This window comes from Ranitomeya variabilis, chromosome 6 (genome assembly GCF_051348905.1).
Source record: "Ranitomeya variabilis isolate aRanVar5 chromosome 6, aRanVar5.hap1, whole genome shotgun sequence".
In the NCBI taxonomy this organism is placed as follows: Eukaryota; Metazoa; Chordata; class Amphibia; order Anura; family Dendrobatidae; genus Ranitomeya; species Ranitomeya variabilis.
Genome location: NC_135237.1, coordinates 218,484,483 through 218,506,988, shown reverse-complemented (window position 1 = coordinate 218,506,988; position 22,506 = coordinate 218,484,483). Strand labels below are relative to the sequence as shown.

Below are 22,506 nucleotides of genomic sequence, written 5' to 3'. Positions count from 1 at the left end.
CAGTCTGAGCGCGCTCAGACTCAGAGGGCAGAGGGCACTGACACACTGAACAGGTGAGGGGGTCTGAGGGATGGGATGGGTTGGGCTAGCCTTTTTTTTTGGATGGGGACCCCCACACCTGCCCCCCCCCCAACCACCCTTGGGGCATGCTGATTTGGCATGCCCCACAGCATGAAACCCGGGAGGGGGCCCAGCTGACTTACCTCATCTTTGGCAGTCTGGTGGCATCCTCACCCAGGCGAGAAGTGTTGGAAAGAGTTATGGCAGTAACTGTATACCTGGCAACCAATAATTTAGCTTTTCGAGGATCGTCAAATACATTGTTTACACCAAATAATGGACATTTCCTTGGGCTTATAGAGCTTCTTGGAAAATTTGAACCAGTAATGAGAGATCATTTAAAACGAATTACTTCCCAGGAAATCCATACACATTACTGTGGAAATTTAATTCAAAATGAAATTATCTGCTTGATGGCCTCTCAGGTGAAGAAATGTATTCTAGAAAAAGCCAAAAGATCTAAGTATTTTTCAATAATGTTGGACTGCACACAAGATGCAGGTCACACTGAACAGTTGTCATACACCTTAAGATTTGTTGATATAGATGATGATCACGTAGCAATAAAGGAACATTTTATTGGCTATCGTCCTGCTACTGATACATCTGGGGAAAGTCTCGCCAATCTCCTTTTAGAAGAGATTAGTAAATGTGACCTGGAATTAGAAAATGAACTGGCAGAAAAGCTGAATTATTCGGAAGCTATTAATGCTTTTGCAGCGGCTAAATCTAGAAGAGTCAGTTTCTCATAAATCTGCAACCTACAATTTTTAGGATCTGTTTCCAAAATAATTAATAGATATTATTTACCTACAACTTTGTTCTCACCGTTAATAATTAGCATACTTGTCCCTTTTCCCCAAGTTCTATATAAGTTAAAGGCAAATTATAATTTATTAAAAAAAGGGAAGATACAAGCCTGCTCTCTATTTATTACTCAAGCCCACAAAAATAATGTTTATTATTTTCGGTGCCGGGGGGGGGGGGGGGGAGAAATTTCCTACTCTCGCCCTGTGTCATTTTTGGGCTAGAAACTGCCCTGGTTGCAGCCACAATCAATAAGCAGACATGAGAATTTCCATCAAGAGGATCTGGATTAACAGAGATGTCAGCGGAAAATATATGTGTAAAATTAATTAGTAAAAAATCTTATGTGGTTTCAGTGTGTTCAGCTTATAAATCCTTAGATCTCCTTACGATTTAGTTTTTGTACTCTATCAGTAGTATTGCTGGGAATGTGCTCAATAGGACTGATCTTAAATTTATTGTAATGTTTATTGTGTACCATTAGAAAATGTTTTGAGAGACCGTGATATAAAAAACCCTTACGTATATTGTGTCGGTGTGAATTTAATCTTATGTGCCCTGTGTCACTCTTCTGATAGAGGCAGGATTTGATCCTCTTTTCTCTGCTCCTTGTTCCCTCTCCTTCTCTTGTCCGTGGCTCCACATTGACAGACAAAAGCTGAAGAATTAAGTGTTTCCTTTGAATTTAAATTCATCATTATCACGGAATTACTCCCCCTTTCATTCTGCATTAATATTGTAAAAATTGGAATGAATATCCTTCTTCTCATAATCCTTTCAGTAGTATATAAATTCCCTGGTGGTTAACGCTGTGAGTCATGATTCTCAAATTGTGGTGGTGCAACCTATAATTTTATTTTTGACAAATTTCAACTATTTTTAAAACATTGCACATACATTTTTAGTCCCATCCTCCCCCTCAAATTTTTTTTATTAATGGTGGCACTTTAAAAGAATATTGTTAATATGCATTTTAGACATATATTTTCCGCTGACATCTCTGTTAACCCAGATCCTCTTGATGGAAATCCTCATGTCTGCATATTGATTGTGACTGCAACAAACCTTGTCTCCCTTGAAATGCACTCTTTAATGCATTTCTCTTTCGGGACTTTGGGTTCTCGCCCCCTGTTTTTTCATTCTGTTCATTTTTTTCTCTTTCTTCTTTTCCTTAAGGTAACACCCAGATACTATAATAAAACAATAAAATAATGATAGATTAATTGAATTGATTAACCTATCATGTTTTTTAATCAATTCTAATTGTTTATTCATTGTAACCTGTTCATCATGTGCTCATCATGTGTCTTGTCAATGAACTTTGACACTGCTGATCAGGTGACCATTTTAGCGCTGTTATTTGAACTGTTTGTCTATTTAAAGAATGGTGTTAACTGTATTGATATGTTCCTGTGGTATTTGCCAATGAAGGATTCTTGAACTCTGAAATGCGTAGAATAATAAAGCCACATGTACTAATAATTCTGGAATTCCAGTGATTTGGCAGCGCAGAAATTTACCACAATTTTCCCTATCTGTATCTAACGGCTGGTCCTTCCTGGACTGGATCTGCTGCAGTGAATCCTTTCAATGCTTCAACTCAGCTACATCTGGTGAGTGCAATCCTATGGATTAACCTTTTAACCTTCACAGATAAGACACTATTTGCCCTTTTTCCTGCAACAGTTTTCATAGGATTTTTTGTACATTTTAAAATTAGAAAATGACTATATATATATATATATATATATATATATATATATATATATATATATATATGTATATATATATATATATTTGCCTAAAATACAAAGGAAATGTGTCATCTTTAACTTTAGGCCATTTAGAGATCATTTCATCTTCAACTTGCTTAACTGTACACAATAACAGTAATTTTGACCAAGGGTGCCTAAACTTTTACATGCCACTGTACTTCACTTTTCAGTGTAAACATTTTATTTGGATATGAAATTAAAAGCATTAAAAAAACGCACATTCCATAATGTGCCAATTCTTGGTGTACACTTCAATTGCATCTCAGTTGTTTCATTTTAAATAAAAAAATAGCCGCATGCTGAGCTCAAATTCACTCAATGTCCAAATATTTCTGGACACGTCATCAATTTACTAAATAAATATATTTCTAAAGCTGTTCTTCACATGAAATTCTCACTAGATGTCGGTGACAACACTTCCAATCCACACAGGCAAAAATATCAAATCATAGTTTAAGTTGTGTGTAATAATGAGAAATGACACAGAAAAAAAGTATTGAACACGCTTACTGAAATTGTTGGTGATGGCAACTCAAGACTTCTCCTGTATGGAAAAACTAGTCGCATGCATTGTTTAGGTGTGATTTTGGCCCTTTCTTCCTCACAAAAACTCTTCAAATCCAGAAATTTCCGTGGACTCCTTCTATGAACTCTAAGCTTTAGTTCCTTTCATAAATTTTCTAAGGGATTTAGATCAGGTGATTGGCTGGGCCATTCTAGCAGCTTTATTTTCTTTGTCTGAATACAATTGAGAGTTTCCTTGGCTGTGTATTTAGGATCATTGCCTTGCTGAAATGTCCACACTTGTTTTAGCTTAATCATACTGGTAGATGACAACAGATTTTTACCCAGAATGTCTTGGTACATTTGTCCATTCATACTTTCTTCAATTACATGAAGTTTGCCAGTGCCATATGCAAAAAAAACAGCCCCACACTATGATGTTCCCATCTCCAAACTTGCTGTTGGTATCGTGTTTTAACATGCTATGTATTATGGCATGCAAAGGGTTCAATTTGGTTTAATCTCAGACTATTTTCTGCCACTATGTAACAGGTATGTCTAAATGTTGTTGAGTAAACTTTAACACCTTTCTAACAGCTGATATACTATCCCGTCGAGGTGACCTGGGCCCGTATGACCATCGGTGGGATAGGACATCATATGCGATCAGCTGCGCTCACGGGGGCAGCGCGGCCAATCACGGCCGGGTGTCAGCTGATTATCACAGCTGACATCCGATACTATGTGCCAGGAGCGGTCACGAACAGCTCCTGACACATTAACCCCCGGAACACTGAGATCAAACATGATCGCAGCATTCCAGTGGCATAGGGAAGCAACACACAGGGAGGGGGCTCCCTGCGTGCTTCCCTGAGACCCTCAGAACAACGCGATGTGATCGCGTTGTTCCGAGCATCTCCTCCTGTCTCCTCCCTGCAGGCCCCCGGATCCAAGATGGCCATGGGGTCCTTCTGGGTCCTGCAGAGAGGTGGCTTGTCAGTGCCTGCTGAGAGCAGGCGCTGGCAAGCCTCCTACACTGCCTGTCAGATCGATGATCTGGCAAAGTGCTCTGCAAAGTGTCAGATCAGCGATCTGACAGTATATAGTGATGTCCCACCCTGGGACAATGTAAAAAAAAGTAAAAAAAAAAAAAATTATACTGCGTAAAAATATTTTCTTAAAAATTCCTAAATAAAGAAAAAAAAAATTGTTCTAATAAATACGTTTCTTTATGTAAATAAAAAAAACAATAAAAGTACACATATTTAGTATCGCTGCGTCCTTAAGGACCCGAACTATAAATCTGTCCCACAAGTTAACCCCTTCAGTGAACACCATAAAAAAATTAAAAACAAGGCTAAAAACAATGCTTTATCATCATACCGCCGAACGAAAAGTGGAATAACACGCGATCAAAAAAACAGATATAAATAAACATGGTACCGCTGAAAACATCATCTTGTCCCGCAAAAAACGAGTCACCATACAGAATCATCAGCGAAAAAATAAAAAAAGTTATAGCCCTCAGAATAAAGTGATGCAAAAATAATTATTTTTTATATAAAATAGTTTTTATTGTATAAAAGAGCCAAAACATTAAAAATGATATAAATGAGGTATCGTTGTACTGACCAAAAGAATAAAACTGCCTTATCAATTTTACCAAACGCGGAACAGTATAAATGCCCCCCCAAAAGAAATTCATGAATTGCTGTTTTTTGTTCATTCTGCCTAACAAAAATCTTAGAAAAAAAAGCGATCAAAAAATGTCATGTGCCCGAAAATGGTACCAATAAAACGTCAACTTGTACAGCAAAAAACAAGACCTCACTTGACTCTGTGGACCAAAATATGGAAAAATTATAGCTCTCAAAATGTGGTGATGCAAAAACTATTTTTTGCAATAAAAAGTCTTTTAGTGTGTGACAGCTGCCAAACATAAAAACCCACTAAAAATAGTAAATCAAACACCCTTTATCACCGCCTTAGTTAGGGAAAAATAATAAAATATTTTTTTTTTATTTATTTCCATTTTCCCATTAGGGTTAGGGTTGGGGCTAGAGTTGGGGTTAGGGTTTGGATTACGTTTATGGTTGGGTTAGGGGTGTGTCAGGGTTAGGGGTGTGGTTAGGGTTAGGGGTGTGTTGGGGTTAGGGGTGTGGTTAGGGTTATGGATAGGATTAGGGGTGTGTTGGGGTTAGGGGTGTGTTGAGGTTAGGGGTGTGGATAGGGTTGGGAATAGGGTTAGGGGTATGTTGGAATTAGGGTTGGAGTTAGAATTGAGGGGTTTCCACTGTTTAGGCACACCAGGGGCTCTGCAAACACAACGTGACGCCCGCAGACCATTCCATCAAAGTCTGAATTCCAAAAAGCCACTTCTTCCCTTCCAAGCCTTGACGTGCGTCTAAACAGTGGTTTACCCCCACATATGTAGTATCAGGGTACTCAGGACAAATTGGACAACTTTTGTGGTCCAATTTCTCCTGTTACCCTTGGGAAAATACAAAACTGGGGGCTAAACAAATCATTTTTGTGGACAAAAAAAATAATTTTTATTTTCACGGCTCTGCGCTATAAACTTTAGTGAAACGCTTGGGGGTTTAAAGTTCTCACAACACATCTACATAAGTTCCTTTGGGAGTCTAGTTTCCAAAATGGGGTCGGGGGGGGGTTTACACTGTTTAGATACATCAGGGGCTCTCCAAATGCGACATGGCATCTGATCTCAATTCCAGCCAATTCTCTGTGGAAAAAGTCAAACGTGCTCCTTCCCTACCGAACTCTGCCATGCGCCCAAACAGTGGTTTACCCCCACATCGTATCGGCGTACTCAGGACAAATTGGACAACAATTTTTGCATCCAATTTCTCCTATTACCCTTGGCAAAATACAACAAATTGGATCTGAAATAATTTTTTTGTGAAAACAAGTTAAATGTTCATTTTTTTTTTTAAACATTCCAAAAATTCCTGTGAAGCACCAGAAGGGTTAATAAACTTCTTAAATGTGGTTTTGAGCACCTTGAGGGGTGCAGTTTTTAGAATGGTGTCACTTTTTGGTATTTTCTATCATATAGACCCCTCAAAGTGACTTCAAATGTGATGTGGTCCCTAAATAAAAAGTGGTGTTGTAAAAATGAGAAATCGGTTGTCAACTTTTAACCCTTATAACTCCCTAACAAAAAAAATTTGGGTTCCAAAATTGTGCTGATGTAAAGTAGACATGTGGGAAATGTTACTTATTAAGTATTTTGTGTAACATATCTCTGTGATTTAAGGGCATGAAAATTCAAAGTTGAAAAATTGCGACATTTTCAAAATTTTCGCCAAATTTCCATTTTTTTCACAAATAAACTCAAGTAATGTCAAGGAAATTTTACCACTAACATGAATTACCATATGTCACGAGAAAACAGTGTGAGAATCACCGGGATCCGTTGAAGCCATCCAGAGTTATAACCTCATAAAGGGACAGTGGTCAGAATTGTAAAAATTGGCCCGGTCATTAATGTGCAAACCACCCTTGGGGGTAAAGGGGTTAAAAGCACTTGAACGTGCTTTTTGTTCAGCAATGGAGTATTACGTGGTGAGTATGTATACAGGCCATGGAGGCTGAGTGCACTACTTATAATTTTCTTTGAAACAATTGTACCTACTTATTCCAGGTGTTTCTGTAGGTGTCCACAGGTGTTTTTTGGCTTTTGGACAACTCTTCTGATCATTCTTTTCATTCCTCTGTCTGAAATCTTGCGGGAAGCATCTGGTTGTGGACGGTTTATGGAGAAATGATGTTGTTTCCACTTCCAGATTATGGTGACAACAGTGCTCACTGGAACATTTAGTAGTTTAGAAATGTTTCTGTATCCAATGCCATCAGTATGTTTTGCAACAATAAGGATGCACTGGTATTGAGGCAGTTTACAGGTTTTACCTATCATGAGATATTTCTTTTGTGGCACCTTGATAACGAGACACCTTTGTTTAGGCAGTTGATATTATTTTTCAACAAATAGCAGGATTGATTTCTAATTACTGATAGATTTCAGCTGGTGTCATGACTTTCCATGGCTTTTCACACCTCTCTTGCTTCATGTGTTCAATACTTTTTCTCTGTATCATTTCACATTATTACAAATAACTTAATTTATGGACATCTATTGTTTGACCTCAATGCCTGTGTGGATTTCATGGGTTGCTACCGACAGACAGTTAGAATTTCATATCAATAGTACCTTTAGAAATACATTGACTTAGAACATTGGTGAAGTGTTCAATACTTATTTCCCCAGCTGGGTAAATAAATTACACCATCTGCCTTCATCACTATTTCCCCCTTTACAAAAATCTCTGCTATTTTGCTTCCCGTCCCATTTCAGAGTCCTCAGAACTAAGCTGTAAATGAGGCCCACATGTTTATGTCATATGGGGCCCTGAAATTCTGATGGCAGTCCTGTCATGCGCAATACAGAATTATTTTCATACATCCATAAATTTGTTGTTTAAACATCTAATTATGTATATAATTAAAGCGCTCTCAAATTCTGAGCTATGAAATTAATATAAATTAAAAAGAGAACATTTGTTGATAACCTGAGCACAATAATAACATATTAAGATTGATAACAAACAGTGCACTATAGTATAAATAAAAACTTACCCGCAGACATAAAAATATCCATTTTCTTTTATCAGTATTCGGACAACGTCTTGAGAGAATTTTTTTAAGTAATCTTGAACATATTTAAGCATATATTCATTACTGGTACAGGGCGGCTCTCTTGAAAAGCACACCTTTAAATGTGTCAGTGTACCATTTTCAAGAAATCTTCTCAGTTCATCTCTAGAAACAAAATTATATAACTTAATTAGTTAGGATAGAAAGTGAAATCATCAATATTAGAAACCTGAACAACCCCTTTATGTTTATGTATTTTACTAGATGGTAGGCCGATTCTAACGCATCGGGTATTCTAGAATATGTATGTAGTTTATTTATGAAGATTTTAGAATAATACATTGAATACACAGGATTCGGCCGGCCGCAACCAATTAGCGAAGCGTGGTTCAAATCCCGAGTCAATTCGCAGCCGGACTGTGCCTGTTGCTGATTGTTCGCGGCCGGACATGTAGTATATAACAGGCCACGTAGTATATTGCACAGCCACGTAGTATATAGCACAGCCCACGGAGTATATAGCACAGCCACGTAGTATATAGCACAGCCCACGGAGTATATAGCACAGCCCACGGAGTATATAGCACAGCCACGTAGTATATAACACAGCCCACGGAGTACATAGCACAGCCATGTAGTATATAGCACAGCCCACGGAGTGTATAACAGCCCACACAGCATATAACAAAGCCACATAGTTTATAACAGCCCACGTAGCATATAACACAGCTCACGTAGTATATAACAGCCCATGCACGCAGTATATAACAGCCTACGTAGTGTATAACACAGCCCACGTAGTGTATAACACAGCCCACGTAGTGTATAACACAGGCCACATAGTGTATAGCACAGCCCACGTAGTATATTGCACAGCTCATGTAGTATATTGCACAGCCCATGTAATATATTGCACAGCCCACATAGTATATTGCACAGCCAACGCAGTACATTGCACAGCCCATATAGTATATTGCACAGCCCACTCAGTACATTGCATAGCCCACGGAGTGTATAACAGCCCACATAGCATATAACACAGCCACATAGTTTATACCAGCCCACATAGCATATAACACAGCTCACATAGTATATAACAGCCCATGCACGCAGTATATAACAGCCTACGTAGTGTATAACACAGACCACGTAGTGTATAACACAGCCCACGTAGTGTATAAGGCAGGCCACATAGTGTATAGCACAGCCCAAGTAGTATATTGCACAGCTCACGTAGTATATTGCACAGCCCACGCAGTACATTGCACAGCCCACATAGTATATTGCACAGCCCACGCAGTACATTGCACAGCCCACATAGTATATTGCACAGCCCACGCAGTACATTGCACAGCCCACGTAGTACATTGCACAGCCCACGTAGTACATTGCACAGCCCACGTAGTACATTGCACAGCCCATGTATTATATTGCACAGCCCACATATTACACTGCACAGCCCACGTATTATATTGCACAGCCCACGTATTATAGTACAGCCCACGTATTATATTGCACAGCCCACGTATTATATTGCACAGCCCACGTAGTATATAGCACAGCCCACGCAGTATATAGCAATGTGGGCATCATATCCCTGTTAAAAAAAAGAATTAAAATAAAAAGTAGTTATATACTCACCTTCCGTAGGCCCCGGATCCAGGCGAAGCGGTTACCGACGCTCCTCGCGCGCTCCGGTTCCAAGAGTGCATTGCGGTCTCGCGAGACAATGACGTAGCGGTCTCGCGAGACCATTACGTCATCATCTCGCGAGACCGCAATGCATGGAGCGGTCACCGGAGCGTCGCAAGGAGCGGGGAAGGCCTGTTCCTGATCCGGGGGCCGACGGACGGTGAGTATATAACTATTTTTTATTTTTTTTATTATTTTTAACATTAGATCTTTTAACTATTGATGCCGCATAGGCAGCATCAATAGTTAAAAGTTGGTCACACAGGGTTAATAGCAGCGGTAACGGAGTGCATTACACCACGGCATAACGCTGCCATTAACCCTGTGTGAGCGCTGACTGGAGGGGATTATGGAGCGGGCACTGACTGCGGGGATGAAGGAGCGGCCATTTTGCTGCCGGACTGTGCCCGTCGCTGATTGGTCGTGGCCATTTTGCCGCGACCAATCAGCGACTTGGATTTCCATGACAGACAGAGGCCGCGACCAATGAATATCCGTGACAGACAGACAGAAAGACAGACAGAAAGACCCTTAGACAATTATATAGTAGATGAGTGCAGACAGCACTTGATTCGTAAAATTCTCAGTATAATATTAGCAGGGAAACTTTCAAAAAGAATTAGGTCTAGGGAGTAACGTTTCTCCTTGCGGACAGTGACATACTGACTCTGGCATGCCATTGTAAGGAGGCTTATTCCCCTTGCAATGCTCCTCTAGGAAACTTAATATGCAAACTGCCTCTTCAGAGAAAAAGAGGAATTGAACTCTACAGCACCACCTGTTGGAAGCAGCAATCCTACAAGTCATTACAGATTAAATGTGACTTAGGGCAAAAGCCAAATCAGAATTTGCAGACATAGTGTTTCAGGATATTGCCCCCTCTTCCCCCCTCAGAAGTGCAAAGTATGAGAAGTGATTTAGCTAGGTGAGAGGCTCTGGATTGAGGTCTAAGGTGTAACATTTCTTCTTGTGGCGAGTAACATACCGACTTTGACATGCCAAGATAAGGAGGCTTATTAACTTGTAGGAATGCTGCTCCCAACAGGTGGTGCTATAGAGTTCAAGTCCTCTTCCTCTCTGAAGAGGCAATTTGCATATTAAATTTCCCAGAGGAGCACTGCACGGCGAATAAAACTCGTTATCTTAACATGCCAGAGCATGATTTGGCTTTTATCCTAAGTCATATTTCAAGGTTCGTAAAGGGTAAATAGTGAATTGTAAAATTGCTGCTTCCAACTGATGGTGCTATAGAGTTCAAGTCCTCTTCCTCTCTGGAAAAAAATTATACAATCATTATGAAATACAAAGTAAGGACATTTGCTGACAGAGCAGCGTTTAAGCCGCTTAGGTTTAAGGTTTTCTTTTTTTATTGTTATTTTACTTAATCAATGCATTCCAAGTGTTCTACTCCTTGTCAAAAGGTCTGTTAAGGTGAGCATGATGCATTTCTTGTGGCTGTATATTGAAACCCCAGATAAAAATTCTCCACATAGGGAATAAAAGCACTTTGAACTTTTAAACCATCAAAATATCGACTACTAGTTTCATACAGATAGTATGATAACCCACTATAACGTTTACAAGATTTGGAAACCGCAAAGAAGTATAACATTGAGAGCTGAGCTCATTAATACTCTGCATAGGCAATAAATGCACTTTAAAGATAGGTTGAACAGATAGAAAACAGTCCCTTGCTGTAAGGTAGTTCCATGAGGGTTCTTTTATTCAGGCTGAATACAGAGCCATACACCGTGGTACACCTGTACTTATGTATCACTAGCTTTAGCCATACTATACGTTTTAGAGGTGTAGTAAAGCAAGGTACGCTATGCTGTTCTACACTCCTGAGAGTAACGTATGCCTAAAGTAATGCTCGTCACACATAAGTATAGGGGTACTACTTAGTTACCTATGAATGTTGCAGTTTGTGTTTGTTTTTTTTTTTTAAATCTACTCACTCAAGCGAGTCACAACTGAAGTCCACAACATGAAACTGGTAAAAGTAAATGATATATGAGTGACTTATTATGCTGTACTGTATATATGACAGTATAATAGTATGACTACAAGCATGAGATGATGAAACCATTCACATATCCTGCATATAATATCAGATGTCTGTGTACATAGTATATTACATACAGTATATAGGATATGTGACTGGTGTGTGGTTTGTCTACAAACATCAGATGTCATATACAGGATAGTATGTGACTGGTATGTCTTATACTATGTGTACAGACATCAGATGTTATATACAGGATAGCATCTGACTAGTATATATTATACTATGTATAAACACATCAGATGTTATATACAGAATAGTAGTGGCTGGTAAACCTTATACCATGTGTACAGACATCAGATATTATATACAGGATAGTATGTGACTGGTATATATTATACCATGAGCACAGACATCAGATGTCATAGACAAGATAGTACGTGATCGGTAAATCTTATTCTATGTGTACAGATATCAGATATTGTCTAAAGGTGTGAGGCACGGATGGGGATCATATGCGAGGGTCAATATGTATCCCCCAGGATGCGGACGGAGTCCTATTAGACCCGCTGGAGTGCCTTGTGGTCACAGCAGGATGCCTGTAAGTCACAGGGCAAAATAAAAGTAAGCATGGACCTGGACAAGCTATTTGGCCTAGGTATTGTTCAGGAACGCCGGTATGGTTTTTTTTTTTTAATACGGACTGCAGGAAGAAAGTGGGGCTGGTCCGTTTCCTTCAGGCCGGGTCTTGCAAGTGGCCTATGGCCACAGATTCCAGTTTGAGAGAAAAACCCTGCAGGAAGGGTTTTGGTATGTGACATTTTTGTTTTGCAAGCAGGCAGAGCAGACAGCTCTGCGGAGCACTTCCTGAGTGAGGCAACACAGGGCCAAGCGGAGCAAAGAAGCCTGGCACCCTCAGCGTACACAGCGGTGCCGTAGCCCTTGGCAACCAGTAATGGACTGCATGTTTTTCCCGGCTGCAATCCGGATTATCTGTTTTACTTTCTGTTTGTGAGTATGCTGTACAATAAACCCCTTCCCGACCTGTGACACAGTGTATGCGTCATGAAAGTCGGTGCCAATCCGACCTGTGACGCATATGCTGTGTCACAGAATGATCGCGTTCCTGCAGATCGGGTGAAAGGGTTAATTCAAATTTCACCCGACCTGCAGGGATGGGGGAGTGGAACTTCAGTCCGGGGGGGGGGGGGGGTGGCTTTGTCCCCACGTGGCTACGATTGCTCTGATTGGCTATTTCATTTTCAACAGCCAATCGGAGCAATTTGTAATATTTCACCAATGAAACTTGGTGAAATATTACAATCCAGCCATGGCCGATGCTGCAATATCATCAGCCATGGCTGGAGACCCCGATCTGCCCCCGCCACCGACTGACAGCAGCGATCTGCTGCCGCCGTCAGTCTTTCCTCCCCTCCATCCTGTCTTCCGCTGCCCTCCTATCCCCTCTGTCCTCCCCTCTGCCCCCTCGATGTCCGATCCCACCCACCCATACTTTCTGAGTCCCGGTGTCCGTCCGTCTTCTCTATGGGCGTCGCCATCTTCCAAAATGGAGGGCGCATGCGCAGTGCGCCTGCCGAATCTGCCAGCCGGCAGATTCATTCCAGGTACATTTTGATCACTGTGATAGAACCTATCACAGTGCACAAAATAAAAAAAATAGTAAATAACCCCCCCCCCCCCTTATCATCCCCATAGGTAGGGAAAATAATAAAGAAAATATATTTATTTTTATTTTTCCACTAGGGTTAGGGGTTAGAGTTAGGGTTAGAATTAGGGTTAGGGTTAGAATTAGGGTTGGAATTAGGGTTAGAATTAGGGTTAGGGTAAGAATTAGGGTTAGGGTTGGAATTAAGCTATGTGAACACGTTGCGGATTTGGCTGTGCATGCGCAGCGGATTGGCCGCTGCAGATTTGTAGCAGTTTTCCATCACGTTTAATCCGCTAACGATTGGAGCTAATTTTTCATTCAATAAGCCAAATGGCGCTCCTTCCCTTCCGAGCCTTGCCGTGTGCCCAAACAGTGGTTTACGCCAATATGTGAGGTATCGGTGTACTCAGGAGTAATTGCCCAACACATTTTAGGATCCATTTTATCCTGTTGCCCAAGTGAAAATGAAAAAAATGAGGCTAAAAGAACTTTTTTGTGAAAAAAAGTACTTTTTCATTTTTATGGATCAATTTGTGAAACACCTGGGGGTTTAAAGTGCTCATTATGCATCTAGATAAGTTAATTGGAGGGTCTAGTTTCCAAAATGGGGTAACTTGTGGGGGAAATCCAATCTTTAGGCAGACAGGGGCTCTCCAACCGCGACATGGTGTCCGCTAAAGATTGGAGCCAATTTTTCATTCAAAAAGTCAAATGGCACTCCTTTCCTTACGAGCCCTGTCGTGCGCCCACACAGTGGTTCCCCCCCACATATGGGGTATCGTCGTACTCAGGACAAATTGGACAACAACTTTCGAAGTCCATTTTCTCCTTTTACCTTTGGGAAAATAAAAATATTGTTGCTAAAAGATCATTTTTGGGACTAAAAAGTTAAATGTTCATTTTTTCTTTCCATGTTGCTTCTGCTGCTGTGAAACTGTGGTTAATAAACTTCTTGAATGTGGTTTTGAGTACCTTGAGGGGTGCAGTTTTTAGAATGATGTCACTTTTGGGTATTTTCAGCCATATAGACCCCTCAAACTGACTTCAAATGTGAGGTAGTCCATAAAATAAATGGTTTTGTAAATTTTGTTGTAAAAATGAGATATCGCTGGTCAAATTTTAACCCTTATAACTTCCTACCCAAAAAAAATTTTTGTTTCCAAAATTGTGCTGATGTAAATTAGACATGTGGGAAATGTTATTTATTAACTATTTTGTGTCACATAACTCTGTGGTTTAACAGAATAAAAATTCAAAATTTGAAAATTTCACCAAATTTTCATTTTTTTCACAAATAAACGCAAAAATGATCGACCTGAATTTACCAATAACATGAAGCCCAATATGTCACAAAAAAGCAGTCTCAGAATCGCTATGATCCTTTGAAGCGTTCATGAATTATTACCTCATAAAGGGACACTGGTCAGAATTGCAAAAAATGTCCAGGTCGTTAAAGTCAAAATAGGCTGGGTCATAAAGGGGTTAAGGAGACTTTATTTTGAACTGTTGCAGGGTCACTGCCTTCTCACTGCACAGCCAGGACACCGCTGCACTACACAGGATAGTATGTGACTGGTAAATCTTATACTATGTGTACAGACATCAGATATATACAGGATAGTATGTGACTAGTATATATTATACTATGAGCACAGACATCAGCTGTTATATTCATGATAATATGTGACTGGTATACAGTGCCTTGCGAAAGTATTTGGCTCCCTGGACCTTTCAACCTTTTCCCACATATCATGCTTCAAACATAAAGATACCAAATGTAAATTTTTGGTGAAGAATCAACAACAAGTGGAACACAATTGTGAAGTTGAACGAAATTTATTGGTTATTTTAACCCCTTTTTGACATATGACGTACTATCCCGTCGAGGTGGGGTGGGCCCGTATGACCACCGACGGGATAGTACGGCATACGCGATCGCATATCGCAGCTGACATCCGGCACTATGTGCCAGGAGCGGTTACGGACCGCCCCCGGCACATTAACCCCCGGCACACCGCGATCAAACTTGATCGCGGTGTGCCGGCGATATAGGGAAGCATCGCGCAGAGAGGGGGCTCCCTGCGGGCTTCCCTGAGACCCCCGGAGCAACGTGATGTGATCGCGTTGCTCTGAGGGTCTCCTACCTCCTTCCTCGCTGCAGGTCCCGGATCCAAGATGGCCGTGGCATCCGGGTCCTGCAGGGAGGGAGGTGGCTTACTGAGTGCCTGCTCAGAGCAGGCGCTGGTAAGCCTGCAGTGCTGTGAGGCAGATCGGTGATCTGACAGAGTGCTGTGCACACTGTCAGATCACCGATCTGTAATGTCCCTCCCTGGGACAAAGTAAAAAAAAAAAATTTCCACTTGTGTAAAAAAAATAAAAATCCTAAATAAAGAAAAAAAAAAATATATTATTCCCATAAACATATTTCTTTATCTAAATTAAAAAAAAACAATAAAAGTACACATGTTTAGTATCGCCGCGTCCGTAACGACCCACCTATAAAACTGTATCACTAGTTAACCCCTTCAGTAAACACCGTAAGAAAAAAAAAAAAACGAGGCAAAAAACAACGCTTTATTACCATACCGCGGAACAAAAAGTGGAATAACACGCGATCAAAAACACAGATATAAATAACCATGGTACCGCTGAAAACGTCATCTTGTCCCGCAAAAAACAAGCCGCCATACAGCATCATCAGCGAAAAAAATAAAAAAGTTATAGTCCTGAGAATAAAGCGATACCAAAATAATTATTTTTTCTATAAAATAGTTTTTATCGTATAAAAGCACCAAAACATAAAAAAAATTATATATATGAGATATCGCTGTAATCGTACTGACCCGACGAATAAAACTGCTTTATCAATTTTACTAAACGTGGAACGGTATAAACGCCTCCCCCAAAAGAAATTCATGAATAGCTGGTTTTTGATCATTCTGCCTCACAAAAATCGGAATAAAAAGCGATCAAAAAATGTCACGTGCCCAAAATGTTACCAATAAAAACGTCAACTCGTCCCGCAAAAAACAAGACCTCACATGACTCTGTGGATTCAAATATGGAAAAATTATAGCTCTCAAAATGTGGTAACACAAAAAATATTTTTTGCAATAAACAGCATCTTTCAGTGTGTGACGGCTGCCAATCATAAAAATCCGCTAAATAACCCGCTATAAAAGTAAATCAAACCCCCCTTCATCACCCCCTTAGTTAGGGAAAAATAAAAAAATAAAAAAAAAATATTTATTTCCATTTTCCCATTAGGGTTAGGGTTAGGGCTAGGGTTAGGGCTAGGGTTGGGGCTAGGGTTGGGGCTAGGGTTAGGGCTAGGGTTGGGGCTAGGGTTAAGGCTACAGTTAGGGTTGGGGCTAAAGTTAGGGTTAGGAATACATTTACGGTTGGGAATAGGGTTGGGTGTGTCTGGGTTAGAGGTGTGGTTAGGGTTACTGTTGGGATTAGGGTAAGGGGTGTGTTTGGATTAGGGTATCAGTTATAATTGGGGGGTTTCCACTGTTTAGGCACATCAGGGGCTCTCCAAACGGGAAATGGCATCCGATCTCAATTCCAGCCAATTCTGCGTTGAAAAAGTAAAACAGTGCTCCTTCCCTTCAGAGCTCTCCCGTGTGCCCAAACAGGGGTTTACCCCAACATATGGGGTATCGGCGTACCCAGGACAAATTGGACAACATCTTTTGGGGTCCAATTTCTCCTGTTACCCTTGGGAAAATACAAAACTGGGGGCTAAAAAATAAGTTTTGTGGGAACAAAAAAGATGTTTTATTTTCACGGCTCTGCATTGTAAACTGTAGTGAAACACTTGGGAGTTCAAAGTTCTCACAACACATCTAGATAAGTGCCTTGGGGGGGTCTAGTTTCCAATATGGGGTCACTTGTGGGGGGTTTGTACTGTTTGGGTACATCAGGGGCTCTGCAAATGCAACGTGACGCCTGCAGACCAATCCATTTAAGTCTGCATTCCAAATGGTGCTCCTTCCCTTCCGAGCTCTGTCATGCGGCCAAACAGTGGTTCCCCCCCACATATGGGGTATCAGCGTACTCAGGACAAATTGGACAACTTTTGGGGTCCAATTTATCCTGATACCCTTGTGAAAATACAAAACTGGGGGCTAAAAAATCATTTTTGTGAAAAAAAAAAGAATTTTTATTTTCACGGCTCTGCGTTATAAACTGTAGTGAAACACTTGGGGGTTCAAAGCTCTCAAAACACATCTAGATAAGTTCCTTAGGGGGTCTACTTTCCAAAATGGTGTCACTTGTGGGGGGGTTTAATGTTTAGGCACATCAGGGGCTCTCCAAACGCGACATGGCGTCCCATCTTAATTCCAGTCAATTTTGCATTGAAAAGTCAAATGGCGCTCCTTCCCTTCCGAGCTCTGCTATGCGCCCAAACAGTGGTTTACCCCCACATATGGGGTATCGGCGTACTCAGGACAAATTGCAAAACAACTTTTGGGGTCCAATTTTGTCTCTTACCCTTGGGAAAATAAAAAATTAGGGGCGAAAATATAATTTTTGTGAAAAAATATGATTTTTTATTTTTACGGCTCTGCATTATAAACTTCTGTGAAGCACTTGGTGGGTCAAAGTGCTCACCACACATCTAGATGAGTTCCTTAGGGGGTCTACTTTCCAAAATGGTGTCACTTGTGGGGGGTTTCAATGTTTAGGCACATCAGGGGCTCGCCAAACGCAACATGGCGTTCCATCTCAATTCCAGTCAATTTTTCATTGAAAAGTCAAATGGTGCTCCTTCCCTTCCGAGCTCTGCGGTGCGCCCATACAGTGGTTTACCCCCACATATGGGGTATCAGCGTACTCAGCACAAATTGTACAACAACTTTTGGGGTACATTTTCTCCTGTTACCCTTGGTAAAATAAAACAAATTGGAGCTGAAATAAATTTTGTGTAAAAAAAATTTAAATGTTAATTTTTATTTAAACATTCCAAAAATTCCTGTGAAACACCTGAAGGGTTAATAATTTTTTTGAATGTGGTTTTGAGCACCTTGAGGGGTGCAGTTTTTAGAATGGTGTCACACTTGGGTATTTTCTGTCATATAGACCCTTCAAAATGACTTCAAATGAGATGTGGTCCCTAAAAAAAAATGGTGTTGTAAAAATGAGAAATTGCTGGTCAACCTTTAACCCTTATAACTCCCTAACAAAAAAAAATTTTGGTTCCTAAATTGTGCTGATGTAAAGTAGACATGTGGAAAATGTTACCTATTAAGTATTTTGTGTGATATATCTCTGTGATTTAAGGGCATAAAAATTCAAAGTTGGAAAATTGCGAAATTTTCAACATTTTCGCCAAATTTCCATTTTTTTCACAAATAAACGCAAGTTATGTCGAAGAAATTTTACCACTATCACGAAGTACGATATGTCACGAGAAAACATTGTCAGAATCGCCAAGATCCGTTGAAGCGTTCCAGAGTTATAACCTCATAAAGGGACAGTGGTCAGAATTGTAAAAATTGGCCTGCTCATTAACGTGCAAACCACCCTTGGGGGTGAAGGGGTTAAATTTTTGTGGAAATTCAAAAACTGAAAAGTGGGGTGTGCAATATTGCACGCCCCACTTTTCAGTTTTGGAATTTCCACAAAAATTTAAAATTAACATTAAATTTCGTTCAGCTTCACAATTGCGTTCCACTTGTTGATTCTTCACCAAAAAATTACATTTGGTATCTTTATGTTTTAAGCATGCTATGTGGGAAAAGGTTGAAAAGTTCCAAGGAGCCAAATACTTTCGCAAGGCACTGTATATTATACTATGAGTTCAGACATCAGATATAGTATTAGTGATAGTATACTTAGAGACAGTATTTGGTATATATTATGCTATGCTTACAGACATCAGATATCATATACAGGATTAGTATGTGACTGGTACTGTATATCTTATACTATTTTTCACTCTTGGTTTCATTGCAGCCATTTGGTAAATTCAAATAAGTTCATTTTTTCTGATTAATGTAAACTCTGCACTCCATCATGACTGAAAAAAACAGAAATGTAGACATTTTTGCAAATTTATTAAAAAAAGAAAAACTGACATATCACATGATCATAAGTATTCAGGCCCTTTGCTCAGTATTGGGTAGAAGCACCCTTTTGAGCTAGTACAGCCATGAGTCTTCTTGGGAGCGATGCAGCAAATTTTTCACACCTGGATTTGTGGATCTTCTGCCATTCTTCTTTGCAGATCCTGTTCAGTTCTGTCAGGTTGGATGGTGAACGTTGGTGGACAGCCATTTTCAGGTCTCTCCAGAGATGCTGAATTGGGTTTAGGTCAGGGCTCCGGCTGGGCCAGTCAAGAATGGTCACAGAGTTGTTCTGAAGCCACTCTGAGCCATTGTTATTTTAGCTGTGTGCTTAGGGTCATTGTCCTGTTGGAAGGTGAACCTTATAATAATAATCTTTACTTTTATATAGCACTAACATGTTCCGCAGTGCTTTACAGTTTGCACACATTATCATCGCTATCCCCGATGGGGCTCACAATCTAAATTCCCTATCAGTATGTCTTTGCAATGTGGAAGGAAACCGGAGACCCAGGAGGAAACCCACACAAACACAGGGAGAACATACAAAATCCTTGCAGATATTGTGCTTGGTGGGATTTGAACCCAGGACTCCAGTGCTGCAAGGCTGCAGTGCTAACCACTGAGCCACCGTTCAGCCAAGTCTGAGGTCCAGAGCACTCTAGAAGAGGTTTTCATCCAGGATATCTCTGTACTTGGATGCATTTATGTTTCCTTCAATGGCAACCAGTCATCCTGTCCCTGCAGCTGAAAAGCACCCCCATAGCATGATGCCGTCACCACCATGTTTCACTGTTGGGATTGTATTGGGCAGGTGATGAGCAGTGCCTGGTTTTCTCAACACATACCACTTAGAATTATCACCAAAATTGTCTATCTTCGTCTCATCAGACCAGAGACTTTTATTTCTCATAGTCTTGGAGTCCTTCATGTCCTTCATGCAAACGCTATGTGGGCTTTCATATGTCTTGCACTGAAGAGAGGCTTCGGTTGGGCCACTCTGCCATAAAGGCCCGACTGGTGGAGGGCTGCAGTGATAGTTGACTTTGTGGAACTTTCTCCCATCTCCCTACTGCATCCCTGGAGCTAAGCCATAGTGATCTTGGGGTTCTTCTTTACCTCTCTCCTCAAGGTTCCTCTCCCACGATTGCTCAGTTTGGCTGGACGGTCACTCTAGCAAGTCTTCTGGTGGTCCCAAACTTCTTCCATTTAAGGATTGTAGAGGTAACTGTGCTCTTAGGAACCTTAAGTATTGCAGAAATTCTTTTGTAACCTTGGCCAGATCTGTGTCTTGCCACAATTCTGTCTCTGAGCTTCTTGGCTAGTTCCTTTGACCTCATGATTCTCATTTGGTCTGACATGCACTGTGAGCTGTGAGGTCTAATATAGACAGGTGTGTGCCTTTCCAAATCAAGTCCTGTCAGTTTAATTAAACACAGCTGGACTCCAATGAAGGAGCAGAACCATCTCAAGGATGACCACAAGGAAATGGACAGCATGTGACTTAAATATGAGTGTCTTAGAAAAGGGTCTGAATACTTATGACCATGTGATATTTAAGTTTTTATTATTTAATAAATATGCAAACATTTCTACATTTCTGTTTTTTTCAGTCAAGATGGGGGCAGAGTGTACATTAATGAGAAAAATGAACATTTTTGAATTTACCAAATAGCTGCAATGAAAGAGTGAAAAATGTAAAGGGGTCTGAATACTTTTCGTACCCACTGTATTTATACATGTAAATGAGATCTCTGAAGAGACTTTTTTCTAAGCTATATAAGCCTGACTTTTACAACTTTTCATCATATGAGAGGCCTTCTATCCCTTGTAATAATCTACCATATATACTCGAGTATAAGCTGAGAATTTCAGCCCATTTTTTTAAGCTGAAATTGCCCCTCTCGGCTTATACTCGAGTCATACCCAGGGGTCGGCAGGGAAGGGGGAGCGGCAGCTGTCTAATAATACTCACCTGCTCCTGGAGCGGTCCCTGGTTCTCTGGGCGCTGACAGCTTCTTCCTGTAGTGAGCGGTCACACGGTACCGCTCACTACAGGAAGAAGCTGCCGGCGCCAGGGAACAGATGTGCAGGGACCGTGCCAGGAGCAGGTGAGTATTACACAGTGCGCGATATTCACCTGCTCCCCGTTCCACCGTCGGCGCCGCTGTGTCTTCTGTGTCCTCTGCACTGACAGTAAACACAACTAACAATGACAGACTGGTAGAGAGGGAAGAGGACCCTGCCCTTGCGGGCTTACATTATATGGGGCAAATATCTGTATGGGGCCATGTGCAGCATTTTATGGTGCAAATATCTGTACGGAGCTTCTTATGGGGCCATGTGCAGCATTATATGGGGCAAATATCTGTATGGGGCCATATGCAGCATTATATGGGCCAAATATCTGTATGGAGCATCTTATGGGGCCATGTGCAGCATTATATGGGGAAAATATCTGTATGGAGCATCTCATGGGGCCATAATCAGCATTTGTGCAGCATTATATGGGGCAAATGTGTCTAGGGAGCATCTTATGGGGCCATGATCAGCATTTGTGCAGCACTGTATGGGGCAAATGTCTGTATGGAGCATCTTATGGGACCATAATCAGCATTTCTGCAGCATTATATGGGGCAAATGTGTCTATGGAGCATCTTATGGGGCCATAATCAGCATTTGTTCAGCATTATACGGGGCAAATGTGTCTATGGAGCATCTTTTGGTGTCATAATCAACATTTGTGCAGCATTATATGGGGCATATTTTAATATGGAGCATCTTATGGAGCCCATCATACACGGTATGGAGCATTATATGATTATATGGGGCGTATTTTGTATGGAGCATCTTATGGGGCCATCATGAACTGTATGGAGCATTATATGGGGCTCCTGATTCAATATGGATATTCAAAAACATTTAACCTACTGAGGTCTCAATTAATTTTACTTTTATTAGTATCTATTTTTGTTTTTGAAATTTACCAGTAGCTGCTGCATTTTCCGCCCTAGGCTTATACTCGAGTCATTAAGTTTTCCCAGTTTTTTGTGGCAAAATTAGGGGGGTCGGCTTATACTCGGGTAGGCTTATACTCAAGTATATACGGTAATTGCCCGCCTTTGTACTGAATTATTATTATTATTATTATTTATTGTTATAGCGCCATTTATTCCATGGCGCTTTACAAGTGAGGAGGGGTATACATAATAAAAACAAGTACAATAATCTTGAACAATACAAGTCATA

General features: G+C 40.7%; 1 protein-coding gene across 5 annotated transcripts in view; it reads right to left on the bottom strand.

Moving 5' to 3' along the window:
• The window catches only part of MTRR (5-methyltetrahydrofolate-homocysteine methyltransferase reductase), a 1,305,783-nt gene that overhangs the window by 41,746 nt on the left and 1,241,531 nt on the right, over positions 1-22,506 (bottom strand). For all 5 annotated transcript variants that reach the window (XM_077269440.1, XM_077269443.1, XM_077269445.1 and 2 more), the window contains one exon: positions 7,803-7,985. In XM_077269440.1, coding sequence (XP_077125555.1) covers positions 7,803-7,985 — 183 coding nt within the window. The remainder of the gene's footprint in view (positions 1-7,802; positions 7,986-22,506) is intronic.